General features: G+C 35.5%; 1 protein-coding gene across 4 annotated transcripts; it reads left to right on the top strand.

The window, feature by feature from the left end:
• Positions 1 to 184: 184 nt before the first annotated feature.
• Positions 185 to 12,976, top strand: LOC115955528 (putative pentatricopeptide repeat-containing protein At4g17915). Of its 4 annotated transcripts, none has more exons than XM_031073667.1 (5): positions 185 to 290; positions 502 to 615; positions 5,758 to 7,505; positions 11,320 to 11,451; positions 12,280 to 12,976. In XM_031073667.1, the coding sequence occupies exon 3, from the start codon at positions 5,792 to 5,794 to the stop codon at positions 7,160 to 7,162; it is 1,371 nt and encodes a 456-aa protein (XP_030929527.1). In that variant the 5' UTR covers positions 185 to 290; positions 502 to 615; positions 5,758 to 5,791; the 3' UTR covers positions 7,163 to 7,505; positions 11,320 to 11,451; positions 12,280 to 12,976. The 4 variants fall into 4 exon arrangements, with proteins under 4 accessions (XP_030929527.1, XP_030929528.1, XP_030929529.1 ...); XM_031073668.1 differs by having other exon boundaries at positions 12,082 to 12,976; XM_031073669.1 differs by lacking the exon at positions 11,320 to 11,451.
• Positions 12,977 to 13,308: the final 332 nt, after the last annotated feature.

The raw sequence follows: 13,308 nt of genomic DNA, 5'->3' as shown, positions 1-13,308 counted from the left end.
GGAAATTAACTAAAAACCTAAGGGTAGCTTAGGTAATTTATCTTCATTTATTTTCTGAACCTAAAATAATAGTAGCACTGTAGCAGCAATAATAATAAAAAAAGTGCGCATATTGGGCTGAAAATGGGCTCTTTTTTTTCCTAGAAAGCCCACAACTGTGTCCAAGAAAGTCACAGACACAAAGAAGAATACAGTTCAGTGTCTCTCTGTCTCTCTCTCTCTCTCCGTCGATCTTGATTTATTAGTCGAAGGGATACGAATTAAGGTTGTGGAATCTGACTGATTTGGGGGTGAGATTCTTCCCCATTAAAGATTGAACCTTCATTACTTTTTTATTTCTTGCATTTTCAGACCATGTATAGAACTGGGTCTTGTCTTATTATGCTGTGCACATTCAATTATATTTCATGTGCCTTGTAGAGCACATTGCAGTTCACTTCTAAAATTATTATTAATATTATTATTGTCTGATGATTTATACTTTGCTTCTTTGTTATGCAGTTCCTGTTGGTCAAAATCTTTGAACAAGTACCTATGTCTGGGAAATCTGCTTTGCAGTTTTCATTTCAACTTCTGGCTTGGTACTGTTTTCATTTCTGATTGGGGAATATGCAGGTTGGTAGTGCTACTAACCATTTTACTTTTACAACTTTTACTTGTGTGTTTGTGTTTGTGAACATTATTATGATTTAAAAAAATTTAAATTTAAATTGGTTGTTTGGTAGAAAATATGCAGCTTTCATGTAAGCTGCGTTTGGTTCGATTCTGGAAATGCTTTAAAAATTTTCCCATGATTGATGCTCTTTAATTTTAGATTTTTTGTAAAATTATTATTATTATTATTACTTTTCCTTTTTTTATTTGAAGCAAACCCTTGTTGTCATCACATGTTCTCCTAGAGTTATTAGCGTCGTGAGCATAAAAGTAGCTTCTTCTTGTTTTGGGTGTGTGTGCGCGTGCAAGCTATCATGATGAATGGCCTGCTCTTCAAATGGGTAGGATTTGCTTGCAGTTCTGAGTCAAAGAAACATGCAGAATGGAACATTTGAAAGTGCTTTGGTTGATTCAGTTATATATGATTTTTTTTTTTTAAAGAAAAAGTTAGAATCCAATGAATGTATGTGTTTTTTTATTACTGACTTGTGGGGGGAAAAAATAAGAAACTAAGATTGGCGGTGGAATCCTAAATGACACTAAACACAAAGTACACCATCCGAGTCTAGATTTTTACAACTTTATACAGGGTAACCCTATGAAATGCCATATTCAAGTGTGAGCTAACAGATTAGCCTAAAATATAGATTCTTAACTTGCATATGTACTTGTAAATTTGTATATGGAATGCTTCATTGTTGATCAATCTAGTAGGCTTCAAGTGAACATTCCAGGAAAGCTACTTAAAGCAATCATTGGAGTACAATTATTTACCTTATGATGGTGGAGGATTTTCAATTCAGTAAGCACTTAACTGGAACCCTTAGTTGCCATACTTGGCCTTGTAGTTACTCCAGAGCTGATTAACAGTCTCCCCTAGCTGCCAAACAAAGTAATTTATTTTGGGGGCTTTCACAAGGCATGGTTATTAGTGGGGGGACAATGTTATTATTGATTCAGTGATTTATCCAACTGTTAATGATCGCATTATATCTATCTAATCCATTTAGTTCTCTTTGAGTAAATCAGCAATTAGCTCTCTCTGACTGCTCACAGTCCTATCACATTTTTCATAATTTCTTACTTTTATTTTATTTTACTTTTTAAAATAAAATGTGGCATTTTCAGTAGATTAGCACCATATCCCAATGGGTTACTCTCAAATACCATAACTTTAGCTTTTCCCTTCTGCCTCCCCTTGGGGCCAAAACTGACTTATCAAAAAAAAAAAACCAAAACTTTAGCTGGATTTGTAAGAAATCCTGTTATGTTTGTGGATGAATAAATGGCTTTGTATTGATTTGTATAGATTAAGGGAGGGGGGAGTTGAACCCCGGCAACTCCCTGGATATCTAATGTGGGAGATGCAAGAAGGTTTTCTTTTAAAATTATTTATGTTTGCAAGTCAATTGTATTTTTATGTTTTAGGTCCTAGTAGTTTACTAGGCTATTAGTATTTTTAATATTTGGAAGGTTATTTTTGTAATCAAGGCAATTAGGGTTTCCTACGTCAATTAGAACTAGGGTTTAGCAATCTTTTATAAGCAAACTATTGTACTCCTTTTGTGAGATAGTTGATATTTTGATGAATGAAAAAATGACATTTTAGTCTCTTTGGTTTGGTGCTGACTCTAGTTCCGCCTTAGGTGCTGACTCCTAGTGGTTTTTCCACTTGGTGCCGACTCCAAGCCAAGCTGCGGACACCTAGGTCATCTATATCTACATATACTATAAAACTGAAGACTATGACCAATATTTGACTTTTTTTTTTAATTCTTTAGAGCTTGCCACGTAGGATTTGGAGTTCCCACATTTTCAACATCAGCAAATATATATATATATATATATATATTTTAAAAAACTCTTTCTACCCAAAATAAAACCCAATTCTCTTCTAAAAACTAAAACTAAAACCTGTAACTCCTCTCTCTTCTCGAGAACCCAAAAATCAAAACCCTCTCCTTCTCCCAAAATCAAAATCCAAAACTCAGATGAGAAAGAAGTAAGCGATCAGAGGTAGAGCTGATCAGATATGTAGGGAAACTTTTGGGGCAGTGCCAAATCCAAAGAGTCCCGCACCCCCCTTCAAGCGCCTCCCCTTCTATTGCTGTGGGTACCCATTCTCTCTCTCAAATTCCTTCATTGTTATTTGAATCTCTATCTAACTTTCAGAATCTTTTATTTTGTGCTTTGCAGTCTTACATTGACACTTGTCCCTATTTATTATTTTCTGGTAATTCTCCAAATTCTTTTCATTCCAAATTTAATCCATTTAATTTAAAGTTAGGGTTTTCTAAATTTCAGTTATAGTGCCTGATAGGTGTTTGATGCTGGGTCTCAGTTAATAAATCCTTATTGTTCGTTAAAAAAAAAAAAAAAATCTACCACCGAGTGTGAGAGGGAGACAAAGACAAGTCTTTTGATGTCGTAAGAGTTGTGATCTTTATAATCTTTGACTGTAGCATCAGTAATTGGCACTAATTTGCCAAGTTACAATCCTTCCTAGAATCTTCTCCATTTTGTTTTCTCTTCAACAAAAGATTCAATGTTTGCTTTCTACTTTGCCTAGATTTGATCCTCTAAACCTTTTTTTTTGATAGGTAATTTGATCCTCTAAACTTTAGCAAAGGGATTGCTAAATAGCAGTTTGTGTGTGCATAACAGTGACATTCTAGATGATTCTCTATAGAGACAACATCTTTTATAACTATTGATATACCCTGTTGTGAATTGTTGTGAAAGATCAAAGTTGTAAAGAATTTAGCTTCAGTCATATCTAACTCTATGATCATTGTTACATAAAATTTCTTTCATTTAAATGGGTTACAATCAAATACAAAATATGTGTCTACTTTCCTGATTACTTTAAAGTTGCTGCTATAAAGGGAAAAGGTACAAGGGATTGCTTTTTCAACTTCAACTAATGTTTCTTAAATTTCGTTATGGATTGTTTTGAAGTTTTTTCTTCACTTCTGTCAATGTTCAATTGTAGCGTGCTTAATTTAGGTGCATTTTTGGGTGTTTTCATGCTATAAAACATTCTTTTCATTCCCATTTAGAATATGTACTCCACGTGTTTGACAAAAAGTCTCACTCAAAATTGAAACTTACCACTGAAAATTGAAACTTACCAAATAACACCATTTGAAATCCCAACCAAGGTAGTTGTAACTTGCACCCAGGTTGTTTTGAGGGCTATGGTTATATCATAGGAAAAGCAGTTAAAGATTCTAGAATCTTTAATTATTTTCATTTGAGTTTAGGGTGAGAAAATTTGTGTGTATATATACACACACACAAATTTGCATGCATATTTTGTAGATGGATTTTTATGTCTTAGATCCTAAGATCTTAAAAGCATACAATTTAGTTTGAATATTTATATATGTATATATGTGTGTGTCTGAGCGAGTCTTAGAGCTAGAGCTAAAGAAAGTGTATGTAGGAATTTCCATCTTCAATCAAAGGTGAAAGTGAATGGTTCAAATGGAAGCACCAAAACCAAGAGGAGAATCCAAAGAGAAATTTCAAGTTATCTACTTAGATAAAGATTCAAATGTGTGATTCTCTTTTGAAGATCATTTTTTTTCCTAATTATTTGTTTTGTGTTTTTTTTATAGGGTGAAAATTTACTATCAACTTTAGTTCAAAATGAAATACCAGCTTTCTAATTATTCGTTCATTAGAGTAAACTACAAACACAGATGTTCCAACTTTGTATTAGTTTGAACCATATTACATGTGCAAGTGTTTCAGTTATTTAATGCTTCTTACTAGCAATTTTATGGATGCTATTATACCTAGAAAAAAAAATTCTGGACTCTAAAACGTTCTATAAGCTGGAACTCACATGTTCATAGCAAAACTACTTAAAAGAAGTGATAATTCATAAACCCGTGCATCACATGGATTAGCAACTAGTATCCCTTTATTTTCCAGTCTTTCAATCCTATTGCATCATTTTTGGTATCAGAGCAAACACCAATCTGTTTGAAGGACCACTGCAGTCAATCCAGAACCAGAAGAAAAAAAAAATCTGTTGAACCACCGTCACAAAGCCACTGTTAACCAACCCATTAGAAATTCCAATCACTGTTGTCTTCTTACCACCACTAGAAAACCCCACAAAAATCCTGCCAACTCCACCATCTCGCCACCATTGACAAAAACATCCCAACCACATCTGCCACCAAAAGAAAGAAAGAAAGAGAGAATAAATAAATAAATAAAAATGACCACTGTGTTTTCCACTGCCAGAAAGACCAGCCACCACTGAATTCTGCAACACCAACATCACCATAATCAAAATCCATCCACATCCATATTTTCTACCCAAACAGAAAATCCAGACCAAAAAAACACCATAGAAACCAAGCTCCCAATTCTTCAAGCCCGGCCAGTTCAAGTTCCTCCTCTGTCTCAGAGTACCGCAGAGCCAACCCACTCCACCAGATCAGTATCACAAGAATTCATTAATGCCGATCTCACCCTTTCATCCCAGAGCTGCCGCCCACAGCCATCACAAGACCACCACTGTTGCAACAAACAGCCAGTCCATCAACCCAATATTAGAGGTAACCTGATAGTCCCATCTGAGTTCTTTCTTCCTAGCAGCACTAGCGTCCTTTATTTTCCAGTTTTTGAGAATAAGAAAAAAAGTGTGTTTCTTTTACACTGGTGCCGACTCCAGTTTTGCTTGGTGCTGACTCCTAGGGGTTTATACTTTGTTTTTCTGTTGTTTAATTTTCCCCATAATATTGTGTGGTTGTCCTACGTCAATATCGCCTTTTGAAATACTGGGATGTGGCATTTGACCTAAAACTAAAGGTTATTGGCAATTTGTAGAGAACACATATTGGCATATTTGTCCTGAATTCAGTTTTTCTAATATAAATATAGTTGGGGCAGTACTATTTGCACTTCTTCAGTTTTGCGCCAACTGCTTGTTAATGCGATAAAATCTTATGAAGTCATGGGGAAGAGGAGTATTTTGCTTAAGAATTTGGAGACTGATTTTTTTTTATTCTTTGGCTGATATATTATGAACTTAAAAATCAGATATGTAATGGAATTTCACTTATACATCTTATTTCTGATTTGCAGGTTTCAATGGTAGTTATCTGGGGTGTTGTAAATAATGGTCTGTAGATTGTCAACTAGGTTGTTGAATATTAGTATTGCTGGATTTTGTAAATCCAGGCAATTGGAAAAGGCTGAAGCGGTTATAATTGATGGTATAAGATTAGGGGTTCTCCCAGATGTGGTAACTTACAACACACTGATTGATGCGTATTGCCGTTTTGTCAGCATGGATGCAGCTTATACTATTCTTCCTAGAATGAGAGAAGCTGGTATAAGTCCAGATGTCATTACATACAATTCTTTGTTAGCTGGTGCCACCAGGAATTGCCTATTATCACAATCGTTGGATATATTTGAAGAAATGCTTCAATCAGGTATACATCCTGATGTATGGAGTTACAACACTTTGATGCATTGCTTCTTTAAATTAGGAAAACCGGATGAAGCTTATAGGGTTTTCCGGGATATCATACTTAGCAATCTTTCTCCTTGTCCAACTACATTTAACATCATGATCAATGGCCTTTGTAGAAATGGATACATGCATAATGCCCTTGGTTTATTTAGGAATTTACAACGTCATGGATTTGTCCCCAAATTAGAGACTTATAATATTCTAATTGACGGGCTTTGCAAGGCAGGCAGATTAGGGGCTGCAAGGAGTGTCCTCAAGGAACTTGGGGAATCAGGTCTTAAACCAAATTGCATAACTTATACTACAGTTATGAAACGCTGCTTTAAATCTAGGCAGTTTAAACTAGGGCTTGAGATCTTGTCAGAGATGAAGAGTGAAGGCCATACGTTTGATGGCTTTGCATACTGCACTGCCATTAGTGCTTTAGTTAAGATGGGCAAGATAAACGAGGCAAATGATTGCATGGGGCAGATGATCAAGAATGGCATCGTGCTTGATTTAGTGTCTTATAATACCCTAATTAATCTTTATTGTAAAGAAGGTAAGTTGGAAGCTGCCTTTAATTTGTTGGATGAGATAGAGAAAAGGGGTTTGGAATGTGACAGGTATACTCACACAATTATTATTGATGGATTGTGCAAGGCCGGTAATATTGAAGGGGCTCAACAACATTTGAGTTACATGAATACTATGGGCTTTGATTCAAACTTGGTTGCCCTCAACTGCATGATTGATGGGTTGTGTAAAGCTGGTCAGATTGATTGTGCAATGAAATTGTTTGAATCTATGGAGATTAAGGATTCTTTTACCTACACATCCTTGGTGCACAACCTTTGTAGGGCAAGGAGATTCCGTTCTGCATCCAAGCTTTTACTGTCTTGCTTAAAAGGTGGCATGAAAATACTCAAGTCTACCCAACGTGCTGTCCTCGACGGTCTTTGTAATTCGGGGTATACAAGTGAAGCAAGGAAGCTTAAATCAAAAATTTGGTCGGCTCGTCTGTTACATTGATGATTTGCATATGTTTTCAAGTGTTATCCTATTTGGATAAGTGCTATCCTATTTGGATCAAGGTCTAAGAAATTGCCATGTGAATCCCCTGGTTGTAAGTGTCCAGTGTTTTGGACTAATAAGCCTTATACTGAGAAGCATATTAGTACCATAGTCAATCTGATTTAATGGACAGTGACTCAGTATAGTTTTTGCTGTCCATACATTTCATATCTAACTTTCCATCTGGTGATGCATATGATTGGAAGATTTTGCCAAATAACTTTAGGCATATCCAAAGAAAACTAGGCACATCTGGGAAGCTTTTAGATGTGGCAGTTGCTTCAAGTTGATGGACTCACAGGTGAACCTCTTTTCCTATGCTTTGATGGCTGCTATACTTCCTTACGGTTATCTAGTGAAAAAAGTGCTTGAGATGTTCCTTGGTGGAACATAAGTACTTATCTTTTTTTTTTTCAAAAGAACTTTCTGTTTTATTAGTTACAGTGGAGAGCTTTATGATAAAATTGATTTTGTTCATATTCATATTATGGCCCAAAAGAAAGGACCTAGTTTAATCAGCTTAAATTGTTGAAAGGGTTTTTTATTGCATAAAAGAATAAACCTAACAAGCCTAATTGGACAGTCTTCCTAGAAAATATATCTATGCATGTGCATGTTATTAAAAAAAATTCTACATCATTGTTTCTTTATCCTATATTTGTTATCCTAATTTTTTACTCATTATTGATATTATCTTTTGACATTGTTATGGGTGAGGAGGAGAGATTCAAATTCCTATTCTATAAATTAAAATATTTTCCAAAGCTTTCAGAAAATGTGGTTGTTCCTTTCTTCTGAATTGGCACCTCTCTATGCACAAAGTGTATGGGGGTCTGGGGAGAAAGAGTTCAAGTTGTGGGATTAGTAAGGGTTTAAGTTGCGGAGTTAGCAACATATTGTAATTATCTCTAAAAAAAAAAAAAAAAACTATTGGACTCTGTACTGGGATGATCTATCGGCAAAGTCATGTAGTGATGGAGGGATACAAATTTCAAGTTTGTCTTCTTGGTGTTCTTGCCTTTGTTGTAACTTTTTGTGTTTCAAGTAGGTTAAAGGAACAATACTTTTACTTAATGATTATGGCTATTTAGGAATGAAGTAACTCATTTGTGGATGTTAGAATTATGGTTAAGCAATTAACTTTACCATTTCTTAATAGCTTAAGCTATGAGGAAAATTGGTAATATATCACGGTATTGGAGCAGGAGATCTTGAGTTCGATCCTTGTCGTCACTCCATCTCCAATTTAAAATGATAAAAATCCCACATGTTGGGCCCCATTTATAAGGGGGAGTTTAGGCCCACATGTGGAGGGGAGTGTTAGAATTATGGTTAAGTAATTAAATTCACCATTTTCTAATAGTTTAAACTTTTGGGAGAATTGGGAATATATCAGTGGAGATGGGTTATTGCCACAAAATATGGGGAGGAATGGGGTGGTTGGACTTTGGGTTTAGTTAGGGTTTGTCATGGGTGCAACTTGTGGAGTGTTAGGGCGGGTTGGAGCACTTTGCTAGTTTGTCTCTTTTGAGGTTTGAGATGACCATTGTCTGTGGTTTTGGCATGATGTGTGATGTGGGAGTCAATCTTTGAAGGAGTTGTATCCTGCTCTGCTGGTTCTCTGATCAGAATGTTACGGTTCATTTAGTCCTGGATTGCCAGGGAGGGGGATGATCAGTTCTGGAATGTGAGGTTTCATAAGATGTTTTCATGATTGGGAATTGGAGGAAGTCAGTTCTTACTTAGATCTTATTTATTCCAATCTCCCTAGGAGGTCAAGGGGTGACTGGATGTAATGGAAATTAAAAGGTAGCAGCGTCTGTGCTGTTCGCTCTTATTGAGTCAAAAAAACATGTTTTGGGTTACAGAATGCTCATCATCATGGGCTTGTGTAACCTATTTCAATAATAAATCCGACTCATTATCCAAAAAATAAAGTAAAAACTCTGCAGGCAATATGTTTGTAACTTACATGCAAGTCATAAGCTTAGTACATGAATTCTGAGTTTCATCTATGACATTCTTTTTTCTTTAGTTGTCATTTTTTTAATTTGACCTGCTATTGTGTCTAGTAGATCAATATTATCACAGTATTGAGCAAGTGCAACAACCTGCTTTATATCTAAATCCAGAAACCTTGTCCAATGGGAAAGATATAACTGTTTTGATGCTACTCTAGTTAGGTTGAGTAAATGCATTGCTGAAAATTTGTAGATAAGATATCAATGTGGGTGCCTTTAATAGGCATCTGTATGCTTTCTTGCTTGATTTTAACAATTTGAAATGAAAGCTAACGGAGAAATTTGTGGGGAATATTGAGTATTTTGTTGAGATTATCAATCTTTCTCCTACTACATTGGTGCTTAAATGACATTACTTTAGTTTAACTCATATGACCTAGTGTCATGACAAGGACTTTACAGAACACCTTTTGTTAGAATATCACAAGTAATTCTGCAGCTAATGTTATATTACTCCCTGTAAATTTATTCGGGTGCTTTGAAAAATTAAATCATAGTCTGATTAAATATAATTTGTACACACTAAAATACTTAATGGCATTGGCCTTGCTTGCAACTTTGATGGGTAATGTTTTATTCACTTTATCCTTTTTTGTTCTAGTTTTTTTTTTTTTTTGTTCAAGGTTCCATGCGATGGGGGTTGATCACAGTCCACTGGTTGTCAATTTATCATGAACCTTCTTTTGGGTCCCTTTTTTGGTGGCTTTCATTCTATTGGAAGAAACAGAGATCAACCTGTGACTCCTTGGTCCACTGAGGTTTTCATAAATGGGGTGTCTATGCAACCAACACTTTGTTTTAACTAATTAGACTCATTAGGCAATGGGCAGGGCCAGTACTATTGCTTGTTTCTTCTGCCTAGAAAAGCTGACTAGTCACAAAATTGGAAGCTAGGAACAGGCTTTGCTATTAACACCTTTAAAGTTGGGTAGTCGTGTTTGAAAAATGGGAAAGCAATAATTGGGATACATGCATTATAAACATTAGGGGCCCGTTTGGTAATATTGTTCTAGTAACGTTGTTTGTATTTTTTAAAAATAAGTGTGAGTGAAAAAGTATGTGGAAATACATGTAATGTTGTTTAAACATTAAAAACTGTTGTTTAAATACACTACCAAACAGCCCCTAGTTGTCTGAAGATGTTCCATGGAGCTTCCAAAAAAATTGCCATATAATTTATCTCATTTTCTCTCTGTACATAAATATAAGAGTAAATTATTGCATTTTCCATCCCTCAAATTTGGGTCATGCATGATTTGGTCCCTCAATTTTTCAAGTGCTTTGTTTTAGTCCCTCAAATTTCAAAAGCAAAACAAATTAGTCCTGCCATCAACTTTGCATTTAATTTTACTGATGTGGGTGCACCAAAATTTGGATGCATAGTTAATGGAATGACCAAAATTGTTACCCTTTCAAAAATTGAAGAACTAAAATAAAGCACTTGAAACTTGAGGAACCAAAATCATGCATGCCTCATTTTTGAGGGTCAAAAAATGAAATTTACCCTAACATTATGGCTGATTAATGAGGATTCTTTAACAATTTGTTCTTGGAACTAGCATGTACACTGTCAGGAATTGTGAAATAAATTTTTTGTTTGCTATGGCTAGAACTTTCCACATAGTTTTCTTCCATGAGATAGAATGAGTAATGCAGTTATTTAGTCTCTCTTGGGGTCTCTATAAACAAAGGCCAATTGATAGATTCCATTGGTTAATGTAAAATGTTGTTGTTTACAAGTTAAAATATACCCACTAGTTGTCACTGTAATTACTATTTTCTATATAGGCTGGTCTCTCTTGAGCCTTCCTATAGTATTTTAGCATTCACATGTCAAGAAAATTATAATGACGATGCTTTTATCATATTGTCTTGCATTTGGGAGTTGCCTTTTCTTTCCCCCCTTTCAACAGTATGATAAACTTATATCTTCTAGTTGAAAACCATAACATAGAATATGTCGTAAAAGTTTGTTCTGAATAACATTTTTTCCTTTATTAAGTTTATTATGGAAGGAAAGTAGGAAAAATGGTTTTGCTCTCCCCAACTACTACAGGATTGTTAATTTTCATTTGTTCCTTCTTTGACTTACAGGATCTTTTGTCTGTTAAATTGTTAGCCACCCCCTATTCATACAATATTCCCTCATGACAAGACTGAATCTACAAGAACCAAAGCAAAAAGAAAATATAATGACATAGAGATTGATGATCTGTTACCCCTTTGGTAAGAAATCGGCTTTCATTGTGTACAGGTTTGATTTGAAGGTCCATTATGTGATTGTGCAAGGACTACCAACAAAATTCTTAAATCCCATCCAATTTTGTCAAAATTTCCCCTTGATAGAAGCTACGCACATTTACTAAGAATTCTAGCTGTTGAAGTAGATCTCAATTTGATGACAGATTGCTCTGTTTTTAGGATTAGCCTTAAATTCTCTTGAATAATAATGGATACATGTGTGTGTGTGTGTGTGTGTGTGTGTGTGTGTGGTATATTTCTTAGGGTGCCAAAAGGTGGCCAACGGGCAGTATTAGCAGGCTCAATGGTTTCCTCTGGGATGTAGAGTGTGAACTAGTATAGGATTTGACACTAATACAGTTACTCATGAGTCATGACAATGTTTGTTCATCTATATGAAACAGATTGTTTGTCTATGTCTTGGTATGTGATCTTAGACAATAATTGGGCGATATTGGTGGAACACTAGTGATTAGTGAGGGAATAATGGCGGACTTTGGGACCTGCTGCCATGTGTTGGGGATTAGAAATGGAGACATGTCATTTGGACTTTCTTCTTTACTTTTTCTCCTCTTCTTTTAAGGTGTTGTTTACTATAAGCTGCTTGCTTTTTAGGTTTGCAAGTTGCAACTCATTCATGGGAGTTGGTGCTGTTGAAAACCCATATCAGTTGCAATTCAGCTGGCTCTCTCTGGTTATCCCAAATAAAATGATCTTGCTTCCAATGTTGCCAGTATAATTCCATAAATATGTTTTGGTTGACATTTAAAAAATCTATATAATATTGGACTAAGAATTATCAATTTGTTGCAGGTCTTGTGGTAGAGGTTGGGCATTGGTGCGATGGCAAGTGCCTTCCACCAAAAGCAATAGGTCTTGTGTTCGAGTCCAGGAATCAGCCTCTCCTATTCACCTCTCTCATATCTTACAAAAGTGGGAGTTTTGTGCATTGGTTACTACCTTTTTATTGCAGGTCTTATTTAGGAAGAGGAATTGCATTGGGTGACAAATTGAACGTGGCACAATGAAAAAGCTTAGTTGCATTGTTGGAGTGACATCTTAGAAGTAGCTTAGAAGTGTTACGATGACTTGGCTAACACCCAAAGAAGATATCAAGCTTAGATGCACTGTGACGCTGGTGGTAAGAAAGTCAATGCTAGCAACTTTAAGATTACTGATGATTTCGTTTATATCAAGGGAGATCTAGAGTATGTACACTACTGTTACCTAAGCTATCCAATATAGCCAACTGTAGGATAAAACATTCTATATGCGAAATCAAGGTGTTATACTGTTATTCATTTATTTTGAGAATAAAGATATGATGAAGGTCATGGATATGATGAAGGTGATTGCGGGGGGATGTTCTCAGGTTATTGGGATTTGCATACCTTGATCCTATATTCATACTGACTGGCCAAGAATGCTCTTCATTTCTATTTTCAGGCTGTCCTACTTAAAGTATTTGTACTCCTGCCTATCAAATAATCAAATTTGTGTTCTTTGTAAATCAACAAGACGTGCACATTGTTGGAACTTAAAGAAAAAGGGGTATTCAATCTGGCTCCATGAGAAGGAAAACTTATTCCTCTAGCAGAACACACAATTAAATATTCATCAAAAAAGAATACACAATTAAATTGGTATACACCATGTTCTTCAACCCATCACTCAACCAGGATCCATGCAGCTAGTTATAAGAAGAAAGAAGCTAGCTCTGTATAACTAGAAGCCACAATAAGCTTCATATTGGGATGAAAATTAGGTATTGAAGGTAGCGTTGGTCCCTATGCCATTCTTTTCTGTTCTATCAATTCCATCATATTCTTCTCTCTCTCTCTC

The sequence above is a fragment of the Quercus lobata genome, chromosome 8, assembly GCF_001633185.2.
Source record: "Quercus lobata isolate SW786 chromosome 8, ValleyOak3.0 Primary Assembly, whole genome shotgun sequence".
NCBI classification, from domain to species: domain Eukaryota; kingdom Viridiplantae; phylum Streptophyta; class Magnoliopsida; order Fagales; family Fagaceae; genus Quercus; species Quercus lobata.
This window is presented reverse-complemented; position numbering and strand designations above follow the sequence as displayed.

Coding starts and splice junctions, on each gene's coding strand:
- LOC115955528 (XM_031073669.1), top strand. CDS start 5,792: ATGGTCTGTAGATTGTCAACTAGGTTGTTGAATATTAGTATTGCTGGA.